This window comes from Halichoerus grypus, chromosome 2, assembly GCF_964656455.1.
Source record: "Halichoerus grypus chromosome 2, mHalGry1.hap1.1, whole genome shotgun sequence".
Taxonomy (NCBI): domain Eukaryota; kingdom Metazoa; phylum Chordata; class Mammalia; order Carnivora; family Phocidae; genus Halichoerus; species Halichoerus grypus.
Genome location: NC_135713.1, coordinates 3,945,222 through 3,968,186, shown reverse-complemented (window position 1 = coordinate 3,968,186; position 22,965 = coordinate 3,945,222). Strand labels below are relative to the sequence as shown.

The following is a 22,965-nucleotide window of genomic DNA, read 5'->3' as shown; positions in this document are numbered from 1 at the left end:
CTCAAGACTGCAATGCAGAAACCCTGCCCTCTTTCCAGCTTTCTGCCCTGCAGAATTTGGATTTGCCAGCCCCCATAACCCTGTGAGCCAGATCCCTAAAATAAGGCTCCCTTCTCTCTCCATGGGACACCTGTTCTTTCTGTTTCTGTAGCGAACCCTGTCTAATAAAGCAGGAATCACAGGGTCAGGGGTCGCCCTCGAGTTAGTTGTGGCCCAGGGAAGCTGTCCCCGCTCAGGTTCCAGTGGAAGCTGCAAAAACCTCAGTCCCCCGGCCGGGTGGCCCCAGCGTCCTGCCCAGGACACTGGCCACCTCCATCCCCGGTCACCTGCTGTCTTCCCTGTAGCCTCCTTATTTAGGGGCACTTCATCCTCTGACCTGTTCCAGCCCCAACTCTGTCCCTGGACCAGTTCCCTGCCTCCATGCCAGCCCCCGGATCTCAGGCACAAAATTCAGAAGGAATCAGAGCAGGTCAGAAGCAAGCGGTACAATATAAAATTTATTATAAAACTTCAGCAAATATAAATATCCAGGTGCCCATTTGGAATGGAGCCACGTGGTAGGAAGGACAATGCAGAGCAGTACCAACACTGCGGGGGGTGTCGGGGGCCTGTGCGCAGCTTCATGCGGAAATGCTGGCCTTCTTTCTGAATGGGTCTTACAAAACAACCAAAATTCACGGAAAAAAAGTTCAAAAACAGCACAACACACGCAAAGAAGCATGGGGTTCTGAGGGTCCCCACATCCGCGGACGTCCGCCCGGGCAGGACAGCCAGCGGCTCATCAGGACGGCAGGGGTGTGGCGTAGCTGGTCGCTCTCTGATTCTGGTATAACCTGTGATTCTGTCATTTCAGGGAGAAGCATTAAGGAACAGGTTGGAGTAGAAACGCTCGTTTGTCCGTAACAGAGAAGGATAACACGTAGGCTATAAAAGTTCTCTCCCCCAGCGTGAGTCTGAAAGGGACCAAAGCACCATAGCAGGACTTCATGTTTCCCATTTCCAGAGGCAAAGTCTCCAATTGGGACACGGAGTCCTTAGTCCAGTGCCCCCCCTGGCAGGGCAGGCGCCCCTTCGAGGGGCCCACCGGCTCTTGTCCCAGCAGAGAGAAGTGGGGCTCCCGGGGTGGGAAGAGGGGGCCGTGGGGACACCTGCCGGGAGCTGTCCCACCCAGCTCCTTCTCCAGAGGGAGGCTGGTTAGTCCAGACCTGGGGCAGGGCCTCGAGGTGGGAGGGAGGCCGGTGTACGTAGCCGCAGATCTTTTGTACATGTTCCTAATGTCATGGCATTTCCTTCCTTCTCCAAAGCACCACATATTTAGCGTTTAGCAAGTTCGGCTCCTTCTGTCTTTTGACTTGATTCAGCTGAAGTACAAGTGATGAGCACGACTCGGGGTCTGCAGAGTGGGCCCTCCCGCCTGCCTCCATGCTTCACCTGAAATGTGTGCGCATGCGTGCCCAGGCATGCCTTCAGACCCACGATTTGCACGCGTGCACACACTCACACAGACACACGCACACACTCTCTCTGTCCCATCAGAGAGCCAGACACAGCTCTTCTTCTTCTCCCAGCTTGCATCCTCCTGGCCGCGTTCCGATGCACAGCGCACAGCTGATCTGGGCTGAAGACACAGCACCTCTACTCTCCGCCCTGGGCAGGGCCACCCGGGCCTCACAGGTTGGAGGTGGAGCATGTCTTGCAGCACCGATCCCCATAGAACTGGTGACTGCACATCCCATGCTGGGGCACCAGAGAGCACCAGGGGAAGTGGTCTCTGCAGAAGCCATCTGAAAAGCACAGACGCCGTGTTAGCCGGGGTCCCGGCCGGCGGGGGCATGGCTCCGAGGCTGCGGAGGGCAGCCCTTCAGGGAAGAGGCAGCCCTGTGCGAGGGGCTGTTTCCACAAAGCCCTCCTTGGAACGTCCCTCAGGACGTTCTGTCCTCCCTTCTGTGCGGCACCTGCACACTTAGTGACGCCGGGAACGACGGTCCAGCCTCCTGCCACCGAACTTCAGTTGCACGTTCTCTGAAAGAGACAGAGACCCCAACGCCAGGGCTCTCTAACCGTGGGCACCCCACTTCCTCGGGCCCACTAAGGAACTGCTCCAGACACATGACAGCCCACCCCGGGATGCCAAGGCCAAGCCAAGGGGCTCCAGATACTCACCTTTCTTCTCTGCGATGGGGCAGAAGTGGGTGTTGCAGGCCAGGGAGGCGGTGGGCTTCTGGTGCACGAAGCAGCCCAAGGCCGGCCGGCCCCCCGCCAGGCACTGCACGGCCCTGGTCTGCACGCCGCCCCCACAGCTGGCCGTGCACTGGGAAAAACACATGCACAGCGGTCATCTGGGGCCCCCGGGGTCCGGCGCACCCTCTCTTCCCCTCCACCCAGACTCCTCAGTGATCGTGGGGAAGCAGACCAGATTGCGGATTAATCCCAGGTGTGGACAGAGGGGGCAAGTACTGGAGGTCTAACATGCTTTTGAGTGGTCCGTGTCTGCTGAACACAAGGAAACTGGAGCATATCTCGGGGTACCAGGATCGTTCCCCGGGTCTACCGGGCTCTGGGGCTGGAATCAGAAACAATGCCCTTCGTGGAAGGCCATCACTCAGGCACCTTTTCCGGGACTCTTGCCAGGGAAAACCTTGACAAGCCAACTTCCACAGAGGCATGATGAAACGAAGTCCCTTCTAGACCCCAAGTTCCCGGACTCTGGATGCCTGCCTGGAGGTGGCCACACCAGCAGCCTGGGCTCGCTGGCATCCTCCCATGGGCATGGCTCTGGAACACATAGGCCCTGGTACTCTAAGGCAATCTAGCACACTGGAACCAGGGCACGAAGGAGCCGCACGGCTAGGTCATCCTCCCCCAGCTGCCAGGCTCACAGCCTAGAGACTATGTGCGCGGGTCCATCTGAGCGGGATGGTGGGCAAGACATCAGAGAGACGGACGAGCCCCAACCAGCAAGCAGTGAATCTGTCCAGAGAGCTACTTGAAGTCTTCACTGAATTACGTAAATTGTGCTCCAAAAAGGCTCCTCATTCAAAAATGTCAAGAATGTAGGCAATTAAGGAGCACCTGCAAGAAGAGGGGGTCAGATAACATTGCAGTCATCTGGTGCGCGGTGGGGACGCTAAATCCTGTAAAATGCAAGGATAGATCTGTGCAGAACCGGTACATCCACGGCACAGGCTGGCTGCCAAAATGTACAAGACGGCACGCCAGACCCCCATTCGAGCAAGTGCAGTTAGGCCGCCCCAGGCCGGCTTTCCACAGCTGAGGTCAGCCTGCAGGGGAGAAGCCCGCTGCTCTCCTGCTTCTTTCCCAGGACCCGCTGTGAGCGGGGCCCCCGGAGGTGAAGACGCAGGGCTCCCGCTCGTATGCACGTGGGTCTGGAACGTTTCCGTGAGGCCCACCCCTTTCTCTTCAAGACCAACTTAGGTGAAAGTCGTCAATAGCTCAGGTTCAATATATGACCGTAGCAATCAGAAAAAAAAGAACGGTGTGGGCAGATCCGCGTCTGGCGTCGGAATCAGCAGCCTCATCCACGATGGAGCCCCATGTTGCCCCCTGCCTACTGCACCTCTCCGAGCGGGCCGCCGCAGCACGGTTCCGGCTTTGCACTTGGCCCTCCGAGCCCCTCCCAGCTGCGGCCCCGCCGAGAGCTGGAGGAACTGGCCCGGGGCTCACGGCTTCGCCCACGTCACATCCGCATCCGTACGCGTCCACGACCTCTCTGCCATCGGCGGAGCTCCTGGCATTGGCCTCAGCCGGGGCCGAAGTCCAGTCTTGCTAACGACATGTCTCAGTTGAACACAAGAGATCTAGCCATCATTTTGCACCACTTAAAATCATGAAGAAGTGATTTGATTCTTTTTGTCACAGACTCATTTATTCACAACCAGAATCACTCCCTCCCATGTACCAGGGGCCGATCTAGGCACTGGATGCCGAGTGCTGGACGCAAGGGAGTCGCCCGTCCCCAGGATTTCCTGTCCCTACTCAAACTGCGATCCTTCACGCTTTGTGAAGAGAGACTCTGGGATTGGATCTGGAAGTCAAAGCCGATGGCGTCTTCTTTAACTTGATGGGGTTTAATGTGAGCATTTTAGGTAATTCTTCCTGTGCATGGCAGGATGCAGGGGGGCAGTGTGCTGCAGAGACAGGGAACTGCCCTTGTCCCTCGACCTACACGCGGGGACGAGTGCCAGGGCCATCCATCCAGGCCCCACGGCTGATAGCTCCAGCCCAGGTCAGCGGCTCTCGAAGCCGACGTGCAGGCCAGCCACCTGCTGGGCCCACCCCAAACCTGGAGCTTCGGCAGCCGCGGTGGGACCTGAGATCCTGCATTTCTACGCACAGCGCTTCAGCTGGAGGCCGGGCCAGGCTCGCAGAGCCACCACTCTAGCTGACCAGAGCTGCGTCGGCAACTACCTTTTCCTCTCGTCTTTTAGTTTTCAGAGCCATGTCCAGCCACATCTGAGTCCGAGTAGAGTGTGCACAGGGCCAGTGTGCGATCAGGGGAGCCGGCCGTCTCATAAAGGGGCCGAGACTTCCCGTGTCACTGTCACCTGGCAGCCTCATGGACTGCCCCCCCCCAACCTGCTTACTTCTGCCCAGGTGTCCCTGCTGCGGACAAGGGAGGACCCGGTGCCCCTCCTCTAGGGGGGCCTCTTCTTGCCTTCAGCCCTTGTAGGGCCACCACCGGAGCTCGGCAACATTCGCAAACGTGTTTCTTTACGGTCTGTGTCTCCTGCTGAGGCCCACACTCGTGGGGGGCAAAGGATGGCCTGCCGGTGGGCAATTCTGGGTCTTTCTGCTGAGGGGGCAGTGAGGCAGTTCCAGCCCCCCGTGCAGGGGGCGCGGGAGGTGAAGCAGGAGCATCACCCTCTGAAGAGCATCCCTGGGCTGCTCCCTCCACGAACACCAGCCTCTTCCAGGTCCTTGGGCCCCTGCTTTGTCTCTCGTCCTTCAACTCCACATGCCTGCCTCCCTCATCCAAGGCCTGAGGCCAGGCACAGCTGAGGCAGGGCCCTTTCCACGACTGCCCGACTAGGGGCATCAGCTGTGGTCCAGGGGGAGCGTCCCCCCACCCCGAGGTCAGCAAACTGGGTCTTCTTGCCATCCCAGGATTCAACAACCTTGTCGAATGTGACGGCACCTCCTGGGCGCCCTCCGTGCTGACGCCCTCGGAGTCGACCCCTGTGGGTGTGCCCGTCTCAGACTCCCCGGGGGTCTGAGCGGTGACCTGCTAAGCGCACGTTTTCCAGAACACTGAAATCCTGAAAACGCTCTCCCTTCTGGACTTCGTCTGTCTCAGGAACAATCCCCGTGCTTTGTTGGACATCCTGCACCAAAGGCGCTACATTTGCTCTGAAGAGGTCACTGGGGAAAACCGATCATCACTCTTAGTCATTATCAGCAATCCAAAGAGATACATTTTCAAAATAATGTCTGCCTCTGGGTTTCTTTTAAATTACAGGGATGACTGTGTGTCTCTGGCCCAACGGCAAAAGGCTGGGGATGCCTGCCGCTCTGTAGCCCCTGGCTGATGGTTGGCTGGCTCTATTCAAAGGCTCTATCCGTGCCCCCCCCATTCACGGGACCCACGAGTGCCAAGGGCTTCTTGCAGGGCAGGCTCAGCTCCCGAACTCAGGAACAGCTAGTAAACAAATCCACTTTTATTCCTGAGAGTCTGAGGTCTCATACCTTCCTTGTCCCACTGTGATGACATCTCTCCCCTCCAGGGAGACCCATGAACGCTTCTCCCTTTTTGTCTCCTTCCTGGGGCCTGGGGGGTGGGGTGCTCTCTCTCCAAGTCTGCAGCTGCTCCCCACCGGAGCGCTCCCCACTGTCCCCGAGACCAAGGTCTCAGGTCAGGATGAGAGACTACAGCCCTCAAGGGCCTCATCATTACAACCTCTGCTCTAAATAAACATAAACGCAGCTGGGAGTTTTTGTACAAATTTAATGGCTTACAAATAGAAACGCCCTCGACTCGGGTGGCATGTGCTGTGGCCCTTATCCAGCAGTGTCAGCAAGAAGGTTCTTGTCTCCCTGTGTCCACCCGTAACTGCAAGACGAAGATAGCAGATCAGCAGCAAATTCTTAGAGGTGGACAGGCAACTGGACAGCAGGATGCAGGAAGCCTGTGTGTTCTGTGTGCTGGTGTGTGCATGCCTGCGTGTGCATGCCCGTGTGTGTGTGTGTGCATGCCCATGTGTGTGCATGCCCTGGAGTGTGCATGCCTGCGTGTGCATGCCCGTGTGTGTGTGTGTGCATGCCCTGGAGTGTGCATGCCTGTGTGTGCATGCCCGTGCATGTGTGTGTGTGCATGCCCATGTGTGTGCATGCCCTGGAGTGTGCATGCCTGTGTGTGTGTATGTGTGTGCATGCCCATGTGTGTGTGTGTGTGTGTGCATGCCCATGTGTGTGCATGCCCTGGAGTGTGCATGCCTGTGTGTGCATGCCCGTGTGTGTATGCATGCCCGTGTGTGTGTGTGTGTGCATGCCCATGTGTGTGCATATCCTGGTGTGTGCATGCCTGTGTGTGCATGCCCGTGTGTGTGTGTGTGTGCATGCCCGTGTGTGTGCATGCCTGTGTGTGTTTGTGTGTGCATGCCCTGGTGTGTGCATTCCCTGGTGTGTGCATTCCCTGGTGTGTGCATGCCTGTGTGTGTGTGTGTGTGTGTGTGAGTGTGCGCCTGTGTGGGTGCATGCCCGTGTGCACGGATGCCCATTGCTTGTGTACATGTGTGTGCCTGTGGGCATGTGTGTGAGTTTGATACAACTTTAATCCAACTCTTGTCATAGCTGCCATATTGATCATCAGCGACATGGCTCCTTGGCCCTCAGAGCCTCTGGGTTTCCAGGTCAGGGGTGCACGGTCCCGGTGAAGAACCCCCAGAACAATCCAGAGCCCCCACACTCCTGCACCGAGGACACCCTCCCATCTCTGTCACGTAGAATCAGACAGTCCAACAGGTGTCACCAAGTAAGCCATTCCCAGACCAAATTACCGTGTGAACCACCTGACGCTAAGCCCAAATGACCAAAATGATTTAAGTCAGACCTACCAGGCAACCCGCCATGAAATGTGATAAGCAAAGCCATTTAAATCAATAGAAACCCTAAAGATCACATAATAGAAACCATGATCTTTCGACTGTGACAAGAATAAACCTGTCTGGGGGCAGAGTTCAGCCAGGCACAGGCCATCCATTACGGCCCCACAATTTCCCACAGTTCGGGGACCCAGAGTCTTGAGTACCAGCGCTTACAGCAAACATAACCCTTTGAGTTATGACTCCCAAAATGGTATAGTCTCAGAACGTAATAGATGAGTCACGCTGGATAAGAACTTCAGGCAGCTTATGATAAAAATGATTTCTTAGACAAACACATTGAATATTTCAGACTGGAGAAAGCTATGCAAGATGTATTTTCGGTTTTGGGTTAAACAAAATGATGATAAACCTCTGTTTTTCTAAATTTTCCCAAAGTCTCCAAATGAAGCACAGTGGGCTGAACGCTGGCTCAGCCGGAGTCTGGGGAGCTGCCTCAGCTCCGGGAGTCTCAGTGTCCCTGTTGACAGAGGGACAAATGTCTCGGGAACCACCTCTATGTGCCTCTGACCCACACTTCCTGAGGGACAGAGAAAGTACGACCTCTGTCCCAGAGAAAACTTGACCCCACCTCTTCGCTCACCCCTTGCTTCATCTCATGGCAAAGACTATGAGCTCACAAGAAAACGAAAGGGGTTTCCCACTTGGGAAAATGTTGTAGTTATTGAGACGTTTTGTCTACTTAAATCAGAAAATGCTTGAGAAGGATATAGTTCACATGTCCCCTGCTCCAATTATTTAAGCTGAAAAATTTCTCATTTAAATACGTTTGGGAGACGGGCTCATATATTTCTAAATGCAAGCGCTACGTCAGGTTTGAAGATCCACAGAACCAGAAGCTGCAGTGGGCACCCAGAGGCTGGCCGCCACCACACACCCCTCGTACTCCTTCCCTCTGTGTCCTCTACCTTCATCTTTCACAAAGAGGAGAGTCAGAGAGGGGCTGCCATGTGCAAATGAGACAGAGCTCTTTCCCATGGTTCTGCTCCTCTGGCCCGGCCAACGCTAGAGAGTCAGAAAATGCTCTCTGCTCCTGTTCACGGGCCTCACTGAGGTGAGCACCCGTCTCTCCCACGCAGACCAGCAGAGACCAGACTCCTTGGGGTCTGGCCAGCAGAAAGGGCTCAGGATGCCTGAGCCCCACACAGCCCTCCGGCCTCGGTGTACCCCAAGAACGAGCAGAAAACGCAGTGGGAGCAAGAACAGTGAGGGGACCTGGGACGGGCAGGAATCAGGGAGCACGGCCAGAGGAGCAAAACCACGGGCAGGGGCAGGGAGGGGAGCCAGGCCCCAGGATGAGGACTGCCAGGAATCCAAACCGGGAAACGGGGCAAGGTAAGAGGTGGTTAACAACACTAACAGAATTCTTCCTTAGAGTGGAAGGCGGTGTGGACGGAGGAAGGGGTGGGGGCATGGAAGAGCCCGGGCAGGCCTGGACAGCCCGGGGTTCTCCACCCTCTTCCCACATGGGCAAGGCCTCAGGGTTACCGGAGTAGAACATACAATCACTGACTTATTCCAGATCCTGTACCTCTTCCCCATTCACACGCATCTCTGGGGGCGTCTGCCCAGCTTTTACAGAAAATAAAACATGTTTTCCCGCACTTGATTGGGCTGATGATGTAGAACACGGCACAAGGGCCCTGGAGACCAGCCTTGGAGAGCTGCACCCACACCCAGGAACAGGGGCCCCACACCCACTCTGGAGAGAAGGGTCAGGACCTGGCTCAGTGGGTTTGGGGGTACACCCTCACAGAAAGTTCCCCACCTAAGCCCCAGTCGGCTCCCAACTCTGCGGAGACTGAGTGTCACCCTACCTGAGACCAGGGCGAGGCAAACCAGCTGGCTCGAGGGGGGCCTGCAGCTGTGTGCAGGGGGGGCCTGGGGCAGGGAAGTGGGGCGCAGGCGCGTTCCAGTTCCACACGGGGCCGCGGCAGGTGCGAGCACTTCTTGGAGGCCAGCTCTCGGTATTTCCCAGAAACGTGCTTTTCAGCACACCTCAAGAATCTCTTCTGTGTTCCTCTTTCGCACGTAACAGAGCACTAAAAATGAAAACACAAGATGTGAGTGAAAAATATTTCTTTGTTGGCGTCTGTGTCTTTTCTATCTTGCGAGAGTCAAATTGTCTTCTGCTTATATCTGCTTGAACATTAACAGAAGCGTAAAATTTCAATGAGATTTATTAGACCTTGGCATTTTAAAAAGGAATTACAATATCTATCTTTTAAAAAGGAGGATCTTAAGGCGCAGCGCTTTGGGGCATAAGTAGGGGCAGGGCAAACATAAACCACGAAGGGAGTAGTTCTGAAGCTATCATTTGGCTGAAATGTTAAAATGCTGTGTTGCAGCTGATATTAGAGAGTGCAGAAATCTAATACCCGAGGACGAGACCAAACCCTGGGGCCCCAATGAGCCGCACCACCCAACTGTGGCGTGATGCTGGTCCCCAGATCACCGGCAGGCGGGGGCACCCAGGGCTCACAAATCCCCCTCAGGAAGCCAAGTGAGGGGAGCAAGCATGCTTGGGGCCCAAATCCATTCTTTCCCCACCAGGGAGTGCTCAGAGCCCGGGGCCGGCAGACACCCACCCGGGGCCTAGAGCACCCACCGGGGCCGGCAGCACCCACCTGGGGCCCAGAGCACCCACCCGGGGCCGGCAGAACCCACCCGGGGCCGGCAGCACCCACCCGGGCCTGGAGCCTCCACCCGGGAGTGGCAGCACCCACCCGGTGTCCGGAGCACCCATCCGGGAGTGGCAGCACTCACCCAGGGCCCGGAGCACCCACTGGGGACCCGGAGCACCCGCCCAGAACTGGCAGACACCCACCAGGGGGCCAGAACACACACCCGGGGCCTGGAGCCCCCACCCGGGAGTGGCAGCACCCACCCGGGGGTCAGAGCACCCACCCGGGGCTGGCAGCACCCACCAGGGGCCCAGGAACCCACCCAGGATGGCAGACACCCACCCGGGGCTCAGAGCACCCACCTGGGGCCGGCAGTACCCACCCAGGGCCCGGGAACCCACCCGGGACGTCAGACAACCACCTGGGGCCCAGAGCACCCACCTGGGGCCGGCAGCACCCACTCGGGGCCAGCAGCACCCACCCGGGGCCGGCAGCACCCACCCAGGGCCCGGGAACACAGCCGGGGCCGGCAGCACCCACCCGGTGCCGGCAGCACCCACCTGGGACTGGCAGCACCCACCTGGGGCCGGCAGCACCCACCTGGGACCAGGCAGACACCCACTCGGGGCCAGCAGCACCCACCTGGGTCCAGGCAGACACCCACCCGGGGCCAGCAGCACCCACCTGGGACCAGGCAGACACCCACCTGGGGCCGGCAGCACCCACCTGGGACCAGGCAGACACCCACCTGGGGCCGGCAGCACCCACCTGGGACCAGGCAGACACCCACTCGGGGCCAGCAGCACCCACCCGGGGGCCAGGAGCACCCACCCGGTGCCGGCAGCACCCACCTGGGACTGGCAGCACCCACCTGGGTCCAGGCAGACACAAGCCACTGCAGCTTCTTGTGCTTGAGGCAGCGCTTGAGCAGACAGACTTCATGAGTCCTGGGCTTGGGCTCCGAGCCGCAGACGGCGTCCGGCAGAAGCTGCGCCCTGGCCGAAGGGTTGGTGCTCTTACAGGCCACGGACCTCTTCCTCCACCCCTTCCCGCAGGTTCGAGAGCACTGCCCGGGAAGAAAGAGGGCAGCCACCAGCAAGGAGTCCATCAGACCTAGCCTGGGGGGTCCAACCACAGGCCCTGCAAGGCTCGGTGAGAACTGAGCTCTGCGATCCGCCGGTGGGGGCCCAGCGGCTGCCCCCCCACGTATCCCTGCCCCACTTACCTCTGCCCAGGGCCCGGTGCTCCAGGCGGGCGGGCAGCTCTGAGAGTGGCAGGCCTGTCGGCTGGAGGGCATGGGTTGCGGACACAGGATGGCCGCCACCCGCTGTGACACGTAGTGGGCCCGTCGTGTGCACTGGACGGGCCGGCTCTGAATGCCCCCACCGCACGTCCGGCTGCAGGTGCTCCAGTTGCCCACCGACCAACTGGGAGGAGACAAAGACACCTTGGTGAGGGGCACCACCTCTCCCGGAGACACAGCGGCGCTAATCCCACCCACAGCCCACAGGCACGTGGTTATTTCTCGTTGCTCTCCAAGCCTGCCCGGTCCTGGGGCTTCTACCTCCTTGATTAGCTGTCCTGCTGATCATTCTCCCCTCCCCTGATTTTATTCACCTGCACTTGGAAATGACCCCCTCAACACAGTGTTCTGTTCTGCCCTCTGGCTTGTTTTTAGGTGGGGAATTTCACACATGTGCAAAAGGAAGGCCCCACGTGTCCCCAGCCACCTGACTTGAATGATCTTCAACTTAGGTCCCCAACCCCGTAGCATGCGGAAGCAAATTCCAGATGTGTACATGTTTCAGTGCACACCTCCAGAAGATGAAGATTGTTTGGTTTTTAAAACAACCACAATACCATCGTGACATCTAAAAAATAGGCCATGATCCCTTAATGTCATATTATGCATATTATTGTATTATTATTCAAATCACATAGTTCATATTATATCAATTCATACTATATTATTCAATATCGTATTATTCATGAATACCATGCTATTCAGTGTTACATCTCCAGTGGGGTCATAAATGTCCTAACTGAAGTTCATCTGCTTGTCGGGAACCCAGAAACCAGATACAGTCCGCTGTTTGCAATGGGTTGGCAGGTCTTTCTTCTCCTTTACTCTATGGGTTTTTAACCTATTTTTTTCTATTCCATTTACTGGTTTCAGAAACGATACTGCCCACTGGGCTGAGTCTCCACAGCTCTTTCTGATGATCATAGAAGTTGGCAGATTGCATCTCTGTGGTTTCCCTTGGCATGTTCCTCTGTCTTCCGCACATCCTCTAACTTGGCACCTGGCACCTGGCTCCAGAGACCGGGTCACAGGTTCTATTTATTTATGTATGTGTTTCTTGTACGATGACCTCAGACGTGATAACTTCCGATAGGAGACCCATAACGTCTGGTCATCTTTCTTTGAATTCTTTAGAAGCTGTAGAGAATATTCTCTCTCAAAGCAACCTTTTTTTTTCTTTTCTGAGTACAAAAGTATTTCTTGTTGACATGCACGTCGGCCGCTGACAGAGGCGGGATGGACCTGGGCAGGCTCAGCCATGGTACCGCCGTTGGGGGTCAGAAAAGCCCGCGACAGTCTACAAGCACCCGCTGGCTTTGCACAAACAAATCGCAGGAGGCCCTAAGGTGCACACTCTGGGGTGGGCGGTCATCGGAGGCAGGAGGGGCAGAGGTGAAATGTGGCCCAGGGACAAGTGTTCTTATGGCGAGAATGCCTTGGGCTCCCCCCAGGTGGCAGCCATTTGGCCTCCAAGAGGACGTGGCGATTCTCACTCTTATTTGTCTTCCCATTCAGGGCGTTCAAGCAAAAACTGGAAATTCTGCAGGTAATGTTGGGGCGCAAAGGGGTGCACGCTGCTGGTTGTTGAAAATCTGCTGCAAAGGGCAAGGAGAAGCATGGTCTTTGTCACTCAGGTGGCGCGGCGTGCCTTTGGCGCAGCGAGGAGCTCAGCGGGTCAGCCATGCTTCTCCCGCGCAGTCCTAGCCTGTCGGCGTGGGTCGTGATGCAGGGACGTCCCGGGACAGCCACGCCCGGGGAACACCCGTGAGCCTCTGTCCCTGGCTGAACCCGCGAGGGGCTTCTGTCTACTCAGCAGCCATCCCTGAGTACGAGTTAACCCAACAATGATTTTCTCCGGAATCTTCGGGTAAAACAGAGGATTTGTGAAGGTCCCCTGCTTTGTCCTTTGGCTTTGTGACCCTCCCTCCCACACGCACGCTGTACCTCGATAGTCACACTCGGGTCAAGCAACAGCCAAGAACGCCTGGTGGAGAGTTCACGAGACTCCTCTCAGAAACACCCCGTGCCAACGGGAGAGGATCCGTGAGGACCGAAGCAGGGACCCGACTTATGCAGAGAGGGACACAGAGCGGAAGATGGAGACTGCCCAGAGGACCGCTGGGACTGGGCCTCACATTCGCTTCGGCTGGGCCTCTCTCTCTGAGCATGTGTGCACATTGTTTTTAAAGGGAGGTGAGGGCAGGCAATACATGCAACTTCTAAATTCGGCGTTTTACAATTTGGGCGTGGAGTCTACTTAAAATAAAAAACCCAACAAAACAAAACAAAACAAATCTGAGAAACTGTTAGAGCCAAGACGAGCCCAAGAAGACACAACCAGATATAACGTGGTGTCTTAGAGAGGTTCCTGAAACAGAAAAAGGACATTACGTAAAAACTAAGAAAAACCAAATAACCTGTGAACTTTAGTTAATAACATATCAATACTGGTTTATTAATTCTAACAAATGTACCATGCTAATGTAAGATGCTAATAATGAGTAAATTGAGTGTGTGTGTGGGGGGCGGGGGGGGCATGGGGACTATGTAATATGGGACTGCCGGCTCAGTTTTTCTAGAAACCTAAAACTTCTAAAAAATTAAGTCTATTACTTATTTTGTGAATTAATTATAGTTCTGTATTCAAGTAACAAAGAGAAGGTAAAAAAAAAAAAACAAGGTCTAAAACAACCATTTTGCTTACACAGCAAAGCCTTTGTAAATGTATTTTCAGAGTCTCTATGGACCAAGGTGCGGTTGGGAATACCTGGGGACCAAGGTGCGGCTGGGAATACCTGGGGGCCAAGGTGCGGCTGGGAATACCTGGGGGCCAAGGTGCGGCTGGGAATACCTGGGGGCCAAGGTGCGGCTGGGAATACCTGGGGACCAAGGTGGGGTTGGGAATACCTGGGGACCAAGGTGCGGCTGGGAATACCTGGGGGCCAAGGTGCGGCTGGGAATACCTGGGGGCCAAGGTGCGGCTGGGAATACCTGGGGACCAAGGTATGGGAATACGTAAAGAAGGGAACGAGGGCTCCAAGCCCCGGGAGGCTCACGGGCATCAGGATGCTGCACCGGTTCCGGGCGCGCTGTGCCTGCCAACGGGTCCGAGCAGAGTGACCGGTACTTCCCCTCACGCTCTCAAGGGGGCAGGGACCCAAACAGCTGTAGAGCCAAAACCTGGACTCTTGTGAAAGCTGTGACAAATGAGGTGGTGAGGGGAGGACAGGGGGCTGAAGGGGCGGAGGGGCCCCGTCCCCACGCTGTGTCCCCGCCCTGGCACACTTGTCCTATCTTATACCCCGTGTTTCTCCTGAACAGATTCTACTGTGCTTCTAAGAAAACTATGTAATTCCAAGTCTTAGCCACCTAAAAAGAAACCGCTGGCTTTGTAGGAATTGTTCTAGATCCGCTGTGGAACTGTTTTCATTCTTCAGTGTCGACGGGATCAGTGATTTCTGTTTCATGGGAAGCCACGGACTGACGCATCCTCGGTATGCACGGTCCGTTTCCAGCCTCGAGGCTGTCATGGTTCTGCCTCTGGAGCCTCTGGGATGCTCTTCCGTTGTTTCCCCCCATTTCCTACCTCTGCTTTCCCAACCCCGCTGCCTTATAAATTCTAATTGGTGTGTCCACACTGGGGTTGCAAAGACGGCTTGGCTGCTCTCAGGCTTTTCACACCACCTTGTTAAGTCTTCTGTCTCCACCGTCTTAAGCTGTTCCAACTGGGTTGATCCATTCTCTGCCCTTCTCTTGGCTGCACATCGTGAAGAAATCCTCCCGAGCAAAGATCGTTCACACGGCATCTGGAAACGCCAACTGTCTGTTTTGTTTCACAGGCAGAGCTCTGGGGAAACGTCTTGATTTCAGCTCAGGAAAGAGTCAAAATCCCCTCGAGCTTCTGTGCTGGTGTCTGAGGGCTCCGGGAGCAGAAGCCCGGTGTGCCTGGTTGCTCACCGGTGGCCGTACTTGGCCCGCTGGGTTCTTTTTCCCGCAGTCCACCAGCCAGAACGAAGCACGTAGCTGGTATCACCCAGTCAGCTGGGCTTCCTGGGCAGGACCTGGGGGACCGGCCGCCTGGCCCCTGGGGTCCGCCCCCGCCGAGGGCTCCCCCGCCCGGCCCAGCTCCAGGGTCCCCGTCGACTTCACCGCTGTCTCTCCACAGTTCAGGCAGGCTTTCCTGGAGTCCTGTGTTCAATACTCAACATCCCCAGCTGTCACCAATCATCAGCGGCTTCTCAGTAACATGACTTTGTCTTCTCCGTTAGAAAAATAATTGTAACATTTTGGTTTTGATTATTTAAGGTTTCCTCTGAAAATGCAAATTCCCAGCAAGGGTATTTGAAGCAGCCCCTGGGCATCCCTGGGCTCCCGGCTGCCCTTCTGACACCCAGGCCACCGCGGCAGGGACGGGGCCTGCGGCCTAACTGAGGCTGAGCCCCACCCGGGGCCACCCGGGGCCTCTTGTGGATTTAGCATCAGGAAGTCTCGCAAGAAGCACGTAACTGCTGGCTTCAGTTTAGAATTTAGTTCTTGTTTCTTTTTTCTGTTATTCTCTTTGAAATTTCAAGACTGAGCACTCTGCTGTTCCATTTTCAGGGAGAACCCTTGACCTTCGCAAAGGTACACACACGGAATCGTGGCCGCAGCCCCTGCGGGACGGCCGTGGGAAACACGAGGCCCCCGCGGCTGCAGTTAGTCGCAGGTGGGAGCGTGGGGCTCGGGGAAGGCCGGCATGGAAATTCAGCTGCGACCACAGGGCGGCTGCCCGCTCAGGCCGACCCGGGCTCGCGGAGGGGCACCTGCCACGGTCCAGGGGGCTGCTCTGACCTTCCTGTGACCTCTGCGGCTGGGAGCTTGGGCTCCCCCAGGCTCGGCCCTCAGGGCTCAGGCTCCGGGGGGAAGGCAGCTTCTGCTGTGGTCCGACTGGGCGGGGACTGTGTGACCTGGGGCAGAGATGGGCGTGTCTTCACATGCAGGGAATTTGAGGTCTACCCCACTTTTCTCCTAAATAACCTGTTTTAAAGATAACAATGCGCATCCAACAATACACAGATGCCGCCTTGAAAAAAATCTGCCTTTTTCATAGGAAGAATGTCAGTCACAAGTTAAGGAGCAGGGCAGGCCGGACGCTGAAGGCACAGTGGTGGGGAACCGGCAGGACGCCGTGGGCCCCGAGTGCGCCTGCCCCGTCTGCTCTTGGGGTCTGGCTCCGCGGGAGCCAAGGATCTTGGTGCCTAAATGTGTAAGTGAACATTGCAGATATAGCAGAGTCCCTGGACAAACAGCTTGCGCTCTGCTCACACCCCAGCTTCTGGAGCAATCATGCGCTTGTCCCCAAATGCACTAGAGTGGAGGAGTGAGCACATCAGAAATGACAACAGCATGCCCAACACGCATCACCCCTCGGCCACCACCACAGTCTGCGAGTGGCAGGTCCTGGACACGGTTTCTAGGGGCAGCCCTGGGGACTGGCCCCAAATTTCACCCCAGAACAGGAAGTCTGTCACTGACCCCAGCTGGCAAGAACAGGAGCCAGACCTCAGCAACCAGGAGGCCTGGAGAGGGAACGTGGCCCCGCCATGGGCACTGGGACGCGTGCGAATTGACAGCTACTTCACTGTGTTCAGCAACAAAAGTCAAGCCACCCCGTCCCGCCTGTGACCCTGACGGAGAGATTTATGATGAGCCAGACACCAGCCCGAACCGTGTTCATCCCTACACACACTCACGGCTTCTCTGCCCAGTCCCACAAAGCCACGTGGAAGGACACCAAAAGCTCCCTCCAGAAGGGGCGCTGCGAATATTAATTTTATGGACTGTGCTAAGTCAGGGGTATGCGAGTTTTTAGTATTCAGGGGCCAAATGCTATTTGTACCAGATTTTTCTGTCTCACCATCCCATCATCAGAAGTTGCCTTGAGAAGAATCTCTAAGATCTGCAAATGTTCACCTTCATGGAGAAAATCTGAGGGGCACACGGGCTGGAGAAATGGAGCCCGCTCTCCTGGACAGCCTTCCGAATTCTATTTCAGCAAAAATCCTTCATCTGGAGGTGTTCTCTCTGCCGACCACAGAGGGTGTGTGCATTCTGTCAACTCGGGCGCAAAACTTCGGCTCATAAAAGGTCAAAGGGCCATCATTAGATTCTCAATGATGACGAAAGGCTGGCTCACTGAGCCACTGCTCCTCCATCCAGTTTCCATGGAAAACGGGGAAAAGGAGGTTGGGCATTGGAGCTGGGGAGGACTTCACCATCCCACCTCAGGTCTGGGGAAACTGAGCCCCAAGAAGCAAGGGCATCCACCGACGCAGTTGCAAAGATGATAGTGAGGGACATGGGCCCCCAGGCTGTTCTCTGCTCATAGGATGAGCATCCTTTCCATCCTCAGATTTCTCCCTTGGGCGGGGGTGCCTCCCTCCTGCTCTCGTCCAAACCCATTCAACACCCAGCTGCCTCGATGACAAACACTTCCGCATGGAGGTACACGCGTTGGGATGGTTGGTAACTACGTAGAGCAGACAAACCAGCAATCTACACCAGACTGCAGCTGGGACTGCGTACTGACAGAATAGGGGGTCCTGCCCCCGCTTCCCTGGGTCTAACATCCCGAATTCTCATGCCAGGGGAGCATGCAACGGGGCTGACGGGACCTTGGACTCTGCCTGTGGCCCAGGCTGAGCCAAGACAGAGGTTCCCAAACCTCAGCTGGCTGGTGAGGTTCTCGAACACCTCTGCAAGCCTGGCCTCTCCCCCGTTCCCCAGGGACTACAAATCAGGGGTGGGGGTCCTGAATGGGGATTTTTACAAAGCCCTTCCTTCCCCAAGCTGGTGCCCTGGATGACCAGCAGAACCACGACTCGAAGAAATGCAAGCCCTGCTCTTCTTTGGGACAGTTCAGGGCACTGGCCCCCGCAGCTCAACACTGCCTCCCCCCTGCATTCATGTGGAACTCATGTCATGACTTCACTATGAGGAGAATTAAGATGCGTCAATAGAACCCGGGGCGGAGGAGCCTGGTGAATGGGTTCTTTGGAGGTACTTTCATTCCCTATCACTGAGTTAGAAGAGCCCACCCAGGTTCCCCTGGGGACCAGCGCCCTGGTTCCGTGTAGCGCTCCTGGTTTTTCAGACTGCCCTGAAGCAGACTCCCGGCCCCAGACCCACGGCCGGGACGCTGGGACTGCAATGTTTCACCAGCTCAGGCTCCTTCCCCAAGAAAGACCATCCCAGAACCAACGTACTGAGGAGCTGGGATGGACAGGAACTGTTTCCAACCTCGAGATGATGAGCTCTGAGAAGTAAAGGTAACGAAGCCCAGTACCGATACCCTTCCAAGGCTCCCAGACAGCCCACCCTGAGGAGCGCGGACCCACCCCTGTCCTGGCACAGCTCCGTGGGGCGTGGATTTTACCTGGACGTGACAGGCTGTGATAATGGACGTATTGCTAACTGGGGACCCCAGCTGCTTCTGTGCTGAGCAAGGCCGATGAAACCTCCTACATCACACGCCTCCGGCCTGCCCTCAGGAGGACAAAGCGGCTGGATACCTCTGGGTGAGTTTCTGTCGGGGGGCTCTCTCCATCAGTTCTGCTCTTCTGCGGACACCAGGCATGCTGCTGGCATGGGCTCCTCCCCGCCTCCGGGCCACTGCCTGCCTCAGGAGAGCTCCCTTCTCTACTTGCTCTGATCTGACCCCTCAGACTCATCGGGCCTTTCCGTTCTCCTGGCAGAACAGCCCGGCCCCCGCCCATACCGTGCTGCACGCAAGCCGAGCGGGCTGTCCTGGGTTGTCGGCATCCATCCTTCTGCTCCCCCCGGTGACGCGGGAGCGCTCACGGCCCCAGCTGCCCCTGCACACAGCCTCTGCCAGCTGAACTCGTTATTGGAATTATGTAATATAATTAAGTTTGGTGTAGCGTGATGAAACATGAAGACAAAAACCGAGAAGCTTGTTTCTATGAAAACTAAGTCAAACCTCTGGAATGACTCAGGAGAGACCAGTCATTAAACTGAACAGCACTCGGATGATGGGGGCAAGTTTCACTTTTCTCCTAAAAAAACTCAAACTGGACACCATCAGTAATAGGCATGTGATTGCAAATAATCAACTTAGACCTTCCATAGGCAGTCCTCGCCCCAGGGAGCTTTGGGCCATAAAAGAATCCGAAAATGGATGCACGTTTTTAGAGCTTAAGTGAAAATAAAGGTTCAGCGCTGTGTGTATTATTAAGTCATTTTTCCTTGGCTCAACTTTTTTTCATCAGTGGGACGAATAAAAGCTTCTCGTCTATCTGGTGAGAACCCCCGAATCCTGCCTGGGGAGCTCCTCGCGAACGCGAATCCCAGCTCACAGGGCATCTCCCGGCGACAAGAGATAAGAACACAAACCCACAGACCCTCCCTCGGGCCCCGCTGTCCTGTGTGTGTGCCCATCTCAGGCAGGGGAACCCTTCTGGCTCTCTGACTCTAGCCCCTCTCACGTCTCCCCAGATATACTCCTGATTGTCCAACAAAGCTGCTCTCTGCTGTCCATCTGGCTGAATCCAGGTCTGTGCTGGCCCATTTTATGTGCCACTTGGCTGGGCCATGCGACCGAGATATTTGGTCAAGCACTATTCTAGATGATTCTGTGAAGGTGTGTTTTAGATGAGGTTAACATTGAAGTCAGTAGACTTTTAATTAGTAGCAGATTGTTCTGTACAATGTGGGTGGGCTTCATCCAATCAGTAAAAGTCACACACATTTTGTTGCATTACCCCTAAGTGATTCTCCAACATGGGTAAAAATAATGTGATAAAGGGATCATGATGTTGAAAGTATGCCATTTTAGGATATTCACGCTTATGAGAATTGTTGAGATAGTGCAGAATTACATTCTAAAAATGGGGGAGTGGGGATGAAGGAATATGGAAAACAATGCCCCCCAAGGAAAGGTAACTGAATACATTTATTCATAATCTAAAGAAAGGCAAGTGGAAGCTATCTCAATTATATGAACCTAAATTAGAGATGGCCATCACAGGTGTTCCTTGTCTCCTCTGAGACGGAACAAAAGCCAAGACCTCTGATGGAAGAGCACGGCCATCAGGATCCACAGGGTGAAGGTTTATAAGGGATGAGAAACTACTGCTAGTCCTTCCCCAAACCCTATCTTTCAGAGAGAGAGGGAGGTAGATCCTCGAAGAAGCCCTGAGAGACACTGCCGACACTCACGGAGTCATGGGAAGGAGGAGGATCTTGGGGCCTCGTAAGCTGCCTTCGGGCAACCCTGAAGGGAGGTGGTTCGTCTCCCACCTCGTTCAGAGAATGGGCCCGTGAGGCCACCCACCACGCTTAGACACGTGGGTAGCTGGCTAGGATATTATACAATTTAGGCAAAAGCCAGCAGTATGAATATGAGCTTGCATGTTTATTGACTCTAAATCTAATTCACTTCTTTCTTTAGACAAACTTTCTTATCCTGAAGATATGCCACTTTCCTAATCGAGGAAGGAGAATAAAACATGTCCCCCAAATTGCTGAGAAGACAGATGTCTGAATAAACCCGTCATCCAAGCCCCCCTTAGCGATGCCTACATACTGATGGGAGGAAGCCTGTGGACTTGAGCCAGGCTCAGGGCGGCATTTTCTAGTAGGACCCTGATCTCGCTGGGAAGATGTTACCTGGCAAACAGCTGACCAAAGGGCCAGATGGCAAATGCTCTCGGCTGGTGGGCCACGGGGTCCCTGTTGTCACAATTCAAGGGAGTCACGGCAGGGAGAGAGCAGCCTGACCTCCTGGAAACATGTGGGCGAGCCCGTGGCTCCAGCCAGACCCCACTGACGGCGCCAGACGGCCGGCGGCACTTGGCTCGTGGGCCGGAGTTTGCGGCGTCCGGGCTTAAATTCACTTAGGAATACTAGGCTCGAACACTGTGCGGACACCAAGAAGCAATGGGTATTTTTACGGTAGTCAGGATGGTCTTACAAGGTAGATGCTTTGGCGTGTTACACCTATTCTGAGTGTGGCCAAAGCAAATTACTGGCAGGGTCGGAACACACTGCCCCGTTGTGGGAGACAGATGGTAGCCATAAAACGGCAGCACCAAAAGCAACACGCCCTACACGCTCGAGCTTGAGGCTCTAGCCAAGTACCTGGGAATCTAAGAGACAGAGTGAGGCCTGCTCAGAGGGAAGCGGGCGCCTTCACCAGCAAGCGGGAGGAACGAGCAGGCCGGGCGTCCGACGGATCACGGTCAGGCTGCAGCCACAAGCTTCGGAGAGCTACGGACTCCTGCGGGCCGGGACTGGAACCAGCCAGTCCAGCTCCCCGGCCTGCGCTGGGCCCTGCGTCGTTCTTGGTGCTTACGCCGATCCATCCATTCACACACACTCCCATTAACATCCCCAGTGACATTCTCATCTTACAGATGAGGACACTGAGGCCCAGGGATGGGGAGTGGCTTTGCTGCGGCCCCTCAGGCTCTGGATGGTCAAGGTCACACAGCTGACGTGCGGCAGGGCCAGGGAGAAAACCCCGTGAGCCCGCGTTCTTACCCACTCTGCTGCGTGCCACTCACAGAACAGGGCTGGGAACCTCTAATGGGAGGCAGTTCTCCAAAGTGACCTCGCTCTAAAAGGTCCCAGGAGAAATGCATACAGTTAGAGGTTTGCTGGCCATGACATATCTCAGTTGCAAATGGTGTGACGCATATCTATTTCATAATCACAGACGCGAGCTCGCTCCTCTAGGTAAAAGTTGTGTCTTTCTACTTATGGCTAATTATGCACACAGGGTAGTGTTTGGAAGGGTTCTTAATGATTCGGTATTGAATCAGTGTCCACATACTTAGGGCTGTGCTCTTTCCAAACAGTTTTCCCTTCCTTGCCACAACGTCAGATTTCCTATAACATCTGAACGATCTTTCCCTGCCTCTCAAGAGAGCCTATTTGGTGATGCTCTGGGGAAAGCCTGTGTATCTCACATTAACTTAACTATTCATCAACTGACCTGGGTTCATTTTTCTTTCTTTTAAAATGAATGACGTTCGCTGAGGAGAAGGTTTAATTCATACGTCGAGGTGCAAAGTGGGACGTAAATCATGGAAGAGTCACCAACCACTGCGTTTCGACTCCCTTGTTTGGATCCTTGCTTTCTGGGGGAAAGAACGTCGCTTCTCCCTTCTGTTATGGAAGGTGAACTCCCCCCACTGTGGCTTCTTCCTTTTTATGAGGAGGATTTAAATTGATGGCCTCACTCCTCCTACGGTTTCAGGCTTTTCTGGCGTTTCTGCTTCATGGTTTCTTGGATGTTCCCTCCTTGATAAATACTTTGAAATGATCTTCTCCAGACTCATGAGTCAATTTTCTAAGAATGCTTTCCAGGTGGCCTCGTCCAGAGTCTGGGCCTGGACGGCAGCCACCCAGCACTCAGCCAGTGGGGCTGCCATGAGGTCTGGTCCGGGGGGGCGGGGGGGGAGATCGGTCGGTGAGGGCAGCGGACAGAGGGCTTCTGTATGGGAGTGCCAGGGACTGTCACCCAGGGGGCTTTAAGAGAGAAACCAAAGAAACAGATGGAACCCATGTTTGACAAAGATGGAACCTTCAAGCAAACCGACCCCTGGAATGCAATCGATGTCAATATCCTGCCCGGGGTTTCTGCCACGTGGTCTGCTGTCAGCTAGCAGAGACACTAAGACACAAGGTCACACGGCCACATCAGGTCCACGAGCTGTCCTCATCGCTCTGCGAGTGCTTAGCATGTGAAATCGAAACCAAACCGGTCATCCCATTCCGTGGCTTCTTTTGGCTTAATTATGAAAGTGGTGATGTCAACTGTAGGACGGGGAATAGGAGGCCACAGCCCGCAGAGAGGGGTCGAGGCAAGAATTCCAAAAGCAAAGGACAGACATGAGGGCAGCTTCCACAAAAGGACAGC

General features: G+C 55.4%; 1 protein-coding gene across 1 annotated transcript in view; it reads right to left on the bottom strand.

The window, feature by feature from the left end:
* Positions 1–478: 478 nt before the first annotated feature.
* ADAMTS16 (ADAM metallopeptidase with thrombospondin type 1 motif 16) overlaps positions 479–22,965 on the bottom strand; it is a 141,707-nt gene continuing 119,220 nt past the window's right edge. The window contains exons 19-23 of the mRNA XM_078066540.1: positions 10,968–11,169; positions 10,614–10,808; positions 8,936–9,160; positions 2,164–2,311; positions 479–1,784 (exon numbers count right to left, since the gene is read on the bottom strand). Of these exons, the coding sequence (XP_077922666.1) occupies positions 1,669–1,784; positions 2,164–2,311; positions 8,936–9,160; positions 10,614–10,808; positions 10,968–11,169 (886 nt within the window). The 3' untranslated portion in view covers positions 479–1,668. The remainder of the gene's footprint in view (positions 1,785–2,163; positions 2,312–8,935; positions 9,161–10,613; positions 10,809–10,967; positions 11,170–22,965) is intronic.